Genomic DNA, 6,000 nt, shown 5'->3' with positions numbered 1-6,000 from the left:
TCCCTAAAGAATTTTGAGACCTTTCTAAGGTCTCCCTAAAGATCTCCTCTCCCTTTTTCCCTTTTTTTTCCCTTTTTTTTTTTCCTTTTTTTCCCCCTTTTTTTCCCTTTTTTTTTTTCCCCTTTTTTTTCCCTTTTTTTTTCCTTTTTTTCCCCCTTTTTTTCCCTTTTTTTTCCCTTTTTCCCTTCCCTTCAGGTGTCCGCTGGGGCGCTGTGCCCGCTCTCGGCTGCCAGGGGGCGCCACTGAGCTGGAAGAGGGCGTGGCCTCCCACCACACGTGACACGCTGGGGGCGTGGCATCGCGGCCCATTCACTGTACTGCTGCTGGGGGCGTGGCCTGTTGCCATGGCGCCGGGGGCCCGTCCCGCCGCATGGACGCGGCCGCCGTGGCCCCGGTGGGTGCCTGGGGCCGGGTGTACCCCCGGGAGCGGCCCAGGGGGGCTCGGTGGTACCCCAAGGGGATCGGGGTACCCGCGGCCCCCCGTGTCTCACGGCCCCTCTGGCTGCCCCGCAGGCGGAGCCCCCGGTGCCGGCGGACACCATCCGGCGCTGGCTGCGGGCCGAGGGCGCTGACCCCGCCGCCCCGGCCGAGGAGCAGCTGGGTCTGGCCTGGCGGCTCCTGCGGCGAGCGGAGACCCGGCTGGGAGAGCTGGAGCGGCGGCGGAGCCAGGACATGAGAGACGTAAGGGCCGGAGAGCGGGCCCGGCTGGGCTGGGCAGGGAACGGGACTGGAGCCCCAGGAGCAGCTGAGGGAGCTGGGGAGGGGCTGAGCCTGGAGCAAAGGAGGCTCAGGGGGCCCTTGTGGCTCTGCACAGCTCCTGACAGGAGGGGACAGCCAGGGGGTCGGGCTGTGCTCCAGGGAACAGGGACAGGAGGAGAGGGAATGGGCCCAGGTTGTGCCCAGGGAGATTCAGATTGGACATGAGAAATTTCTTCACTGAAAACGTTGTCGGGTATTGGCAGGGCAGTGATGGTGTCCCCATCCCTGGAGGTGTCCAAAGAGCTCTGCTCTGGTGCCAAGAGAGTTTTGTCACACCTTGGACACTTGGGAGCCTTTTGCAACCCCAGTGGTTGTGGAATACCCCCAGGTTAACCCAGCCAGGCCTGTATCCCCTGATCAGTCATTACCACACTGCTGCCCTTGGGAACTTGGAGTTTAAATTCCCATTCCTCATCCCCACAAAAACCCCTCCAACACACTACTTAAGAAAATTAACACAGCACAACTTTCTAACACAACACATATGACATTCATTTGAATATTTGTGAAAAGCCAATCATAAAACACGCATTTTTCACACCAGGAGAAAAATCCTGGGCGAAGGGATTTTTCCAGAGGATGTGAGTGCCACAGTGGAGAACATTTTGTGCTGCTGGCTCACTGGCAGAGCTGGGAACAGCAGGGTTTTCTTTGTTCCAGGTGGAGAGCTACGTGGGCCATGTCCGTGCCCTGACAGAAGAGAGGGATGCCGTTGCCTCTGAGTATGAGAAGGAGAATGAGCAGCTCAGGCAGGAGCTGGCCCAGCTACAGCTGCAGCAGGGTAATCCCTTCCCCTTCCCTGGCAGTGCTCTGGCAGCTCTTTGGCTCTGGAGAGCTGCTTGGAGAGCCCAGCAGTGTTTTTGGGGAGCTCTCAGTGGTTGCTTGAGAAGTTCCTAAAGTGTAAATGAGCTGTTCAAACAGATTTGTAATTGATTTAGAGCTTCTTGCCTGCTTTTACTGCCTTTATTCAGGGAGTTTGACAGGTTCTCCATGTAACTCTGTTGTCCAGGGGCTGTTTGAAGACCAGAATTGATGGTGCTCTAAATTATCTCTCGCTCCCACCAAGTCAGTGAATTTGCTCTTGCCTTTGGTTTACACAAACCCCATATTTTTTAAAACAATGATGGGGACAGGAATTGTTAGTTCTGGTGGTTCAAAACTTGGGTGTTCATTGTCATGGAATTCCAGGGTGGTTTTGGTTGGAAGAGACCTTGATGCTCATCCAATTTCACCCCCAGCCATGGGCAGGGAGACCTTCCATTAGACCAAATTGCTCAGGGCCCCTCAGAGCTTCAGTAATTTTGTTTAAACAAATTATTTCACTTATTTCACTTGAAATAATTTATTTTCAAACTCTAGGGTCACTTTTTTTGCTGGGTTTACTTCTTGATTTTCTTCAGTCTTCTGTTGCACTTTCAGTGGTGCTCACTGCCCATGTCACTCAGTTTTAGTGAGCTGTATTGTCCTGGTGCTAAGATAAAATTTGGGGTGATGGCACAACTTTAAGAGTTTCTTTATGATTCAGGCATTGAGGCAGCAAATACAGGAATTTGGGGGAAATTTTGAGCATCAGTTGGGTTTTCAGGGAGCACATGGTGGTGTGACTTTCCAAAAATGGATTTACCTAAAAATGTGATATCTGTGAGCACTTAAAGCCGTGGTTTGTGGTGAAATGAATAATGAGCTCTTGGGAGCTTGGCTGTAGCAGAAAACTCCATTCCTGGTTCTCTCCCTTTCCACGAGGTGTCAGGAGAGACACAGGATGTCCCCAGAGCTGAACGTGGTCATTTCCTCCTGCTGGCTCTGCTCCTCTGGGCTTCTCCATCCCTCAGGGGTTCCTGAGGCTGTGGAGCAATGAGTTCCCCTGGAGTGGCACCTGAGATCCCTGTCTGTGGGTCTGTCCTTGTCGTGTATCCAGGAGGGGTTGCTGGCTGCTGTTCCTGAGGGGGTTGTGTGGCTTTGGTGTTTCTGGAGGGATTTTTTTGGGGATATCACTCAGATTTTGAGGTTCAGGACTTGTCCACCCCTATCCCTGGCTGCTATCCTGGGATAGGGATGGCTGGGGATGAAATTGGATGAGCATCAAGGTCTCTTCCAACCAAAACCACCCTGGAATTCCGTGACAATGAACACCCAAGTTTTGAACCATCAGAACAAACAATTCCTGTCCCCCTCATTGTTTTAAAAAATGTGTGTGGATAATTTAAGAATCTGGAAGCTCCCTCTGGGCTGTCACCTGGGTTTAGGGTTAGGGTTAGGGTGCCAGCACTGAGATGTTTTAGGTTCCTTGAGGAGCACTTTATTGAGTGACTGATCCTTTTATCCAGGTTTGTTCAGCTGGAGCAGAGGAGACTGAACTGAGGGCACAGCTCATCCCAGGCTGCAGCTCCTCTGGAGGGGATTTTATTTCTGCTCTCTGGGACCAGGGAAGGGACATGAGGGAAGGGCTGGGGCTGGCCCAGGGGGGTTTGGGTTGGGGATCAGCAAAGGCTCTCACCCAGAGGGTGCTGGCACTGCCCAGGCTGCCCAGGGCATGGGCACAGCCCTGCCAGAGCTCCAGGACAGGCTGGGATTGTTGGGGTGTCTGTGCAGGGCCGGGGGTTGGGTTTGATCCTTGTGTGTCTCTTTGAGCTCAGGATATTCTGTGGTTCTGTGGTTTTGGGTCAGCCTTTTCATAAAACAATTCCCCTGGCCATCTCTAGTGTGGAGTGGCTGGGTGTTCTTGTGCTGGAGGTGCTGCACAACCCCAAAGGGCTCTGTTGGGCTGCTCCAGCTCTCTCAGGGTTCTGTGCTGCATCCCTGTGTCTCTGTCCAGCCCTCCTGAGGACAGTCAGTGCTGCTGCCCTGACACTGAGCAGTTTGTGAAGACAAAAAGCAAATATTCACTCGCACTTTTGCCTCCTGCCCATCCCGAGCTCACAGTTCCTGCAGGGAGCAGCCCAGGCTGGTTGGTGCTGGGCCATCGAGCTGAGCTGAGCTGTCACCTCATGTGATACCCCTGCCCAGAGTGACATTTTTCCTTCCCTCCAGGCAGTTCCTGATCCGTTTGTGATGCTCTCGCTGAACGCGCCGGGTGTTGTTGGAGGGCACATCGATGGTGCTCCCAAAAGCCTTCCTGAAAAACAACTGCAGTGCACTCAAACACAGTGAAACAGTGCTGGGGGAGCTGCCTGGGTTTATTTAAAAAGTGGAATAAAAAGGAGACACAGTCATGGGGCTGAGCTTGTTTGTTGTAACAGCTGGGCTGGTTAAACACACCCAGCAGGGCTGTGGTGGGCTGAGGTGGCTGCTGTTTCTCTGAGTGTTCCTGGGGTAGGAAAATACAAATATTAATATAAAATTTGCTTCCAAACAAGCATGGACAGAGGTGGGAGGTGCCAGTGGAGCTGTTGTGTGACAGTGCCTGGGGCAGGGGTTGGTTTTCCCAAACAGGGAAGGGGTTTGTAAGGAGTCAGTAGGGTTTACTCATAGGTAACCTGTGCTGTGTAGGCAGACCCCCCTCATCCTCACAAATCCTTCCTCTCCAGCCTCTGGGATCTAAAATGATGCCACTTCATCTTCCATTGCAGGTTAGGGACAAGGGGGGCACTTATAGGATTGTGTCTTTTGTTGAGGGAGTGACAAAACTATTTTTTGTCTCCTTAAAAAGAAAAGCAGCTTAGAAGTTTTTGTTTTCATTTAGGTGAAGAAAGTAACTTCATAGGCTTAGGGGACTTCACTTTAAACTTAAGGATAGCTAATTGGAAGTTAAAAAGTTTTGTTTAAGCAATTAACTAGAAAAAGGAATGAATAAAAAACCTAACTGCTTTTGTAAGGTGTTTTACTAAGAGCAAGAATGTCTAGCACTTAGCTCAGTTTTCTCTGTTTGTTATTTTGCCTTTTATTAAACCTTTTTGTTTCCAACACTGCAACAAAAGCCATCTTGCTCATTTTTATGCCCCCAAAGGTAGCTGAGCTATCTTGGGTGTGTTACAGGCCTCCAAAAGCTTATTAGACCCAGCTCAAAAAAGTTTCTATAACAGGCACTGGCAGGTGAAGGTGGTTCAAGGCACAGGGGTCCCATCCTGGGCATAAACCAGAGCAATTTCTGTTCATTTTAGCTGGGATTTGGCAAAACCAAGCTGCTAGGCAGCTTGGGGTTTGTTGGGGAAGATGAAACAGGGAAGCATTATAAATATGATTGCCTGACAAAAGATTTTGAGAATATGGAAACTATAAGTGAGCTTGAAGTGAAAGCAAGCTTTGAGATCCCTTAGTTAATGAACAACTGGAAAAGAATGGTGTGGCCGGCTGAATTGGATTAAACAACACCCTCTGCTTGCAGACAGGCCCAAGGGGCAGAGTAGACCCTACAGCTTGGCAGAAGGGGCCCAAAGAGGAGTTTTTAGGGTTTAAAATGTAACACAGTGTGGTAATGTAATGATTCTTATAGGCTGTATGGAAATGCTGTAGGATTTGTATATTGTACTAGATTGGTTAGTGAGAATCAGAATATTCAGCACAGAAGATTTATGGTATTGTGATGGGAACTTTGCTCTCTTTCCCTCTTGCTTTTATTCTTCTCTCTCTTGCTCTCTCTCATCCTCTTTACCACACCTTGCCTTCTTTCTCTTTACCCCTCTCTTTACCTTTCTCTGTGTTTTGGGCCTGCTCTGAGCTGTGGCTGGCAGCTCCCAGCAGGGCCCTTTGCCATAAACTGCAGGTTCCAAGCTCTGGCTGCAGAGATCTCTCATCTCCATCCACCCTGACCATCCTACCCCCATCACTCCTACAGGGGTTCAGGCTGGGGACAAGGGGGACACTGGCAGGTGAAGGTGGTTCAGGGCACAGGGGGTCCCATCTTGGGCATAAACCAGAGCATTTCTGTTCATTTTAGCCAGGATTTGACAAAACCACGGGAGGAAGCTGCCAGGTTGAGTTTAGTGTGATCCATGGGCTGTTCCCGAGGCACCTGGAGCAGTTTGGATGCTGCACTCTGCCTGGTTTGCTCTGCTGCAGCAGGGAGCTGCTGGGGAGCCCTGTTTGACCCTGCACTGAGCAGCCTGGGCTCTGTCTCCCTGGGGAAGAGCCTGGGGAACCTCAGGGGGTTTTTCCATCCAGGGCTGGATGGAGCCGGCTGCGAGCGCGGAGTGGAAACATGGGATCGATCGGAGCCTGGGGATGTGCTTGTGCTGGCCTGGGCTAAACCAGTGCCTGAGTGACACTGAGAATGGCACAGGAACAGGCTGCACTGTAGAAAGA

General features: G+C 51.3%; 1 protein-coding gene across 3 annotated transcripts in view; it reads left to right on the top strand.

Annotated features, from left to right (window-relative positions):
• Window positions 1-359: 359 nt before the first annotated feature.
• Window positions 360-6,000, top strand: part of CCDC30 (coiled-coil domain containing 30) — a 35,535-nt gene continuing 29,894 nt past the window's right edge. For all 3 annotated transcript variants that reach the window (XR_010442598.1, XM_064730730.1, XM_064730729.1), the window contains exons 1-3: window positions 360-394; window positions 514-681; window positions 1,420-1,540. Coding sequence is in view for 2 of the 3 variants with exons in the window: in XM_064730730.1 (XP_064586800.1) it covers window positions 371-394; window positions 514-681; window positions 1,420-1,540 (313 nt within the window). In the remaining variant the exon portion in view is untranslated. The remainder of the gene's footprint in view (window positions 395-513; window positions 682-1,419; window positions 1,541-6,000) is intronic.

This window comes from Zonotrichia leucophrys, chromosome 21 (genome assembly GCF_028769735.1).
Source record: "Zonotrichia leucophrys gambelii isolate GWCS_2022_RI chromosome 21, RI_Zleu_2.0, whole genome shotgun sequence".
In the NCBI taxonomy this organism is placed as follows: Eukaryota; Metazoa; Chordata; class Aves; order Passeriformes; family Passerellidae; genus Zonotrichia; species Zonotrichia leucophrys.
The sequence above is the reverse complement of the archived record's forward strand: the minus strand, read 5'-3'. Positions and strand labels throughout refer to the sequence as shown.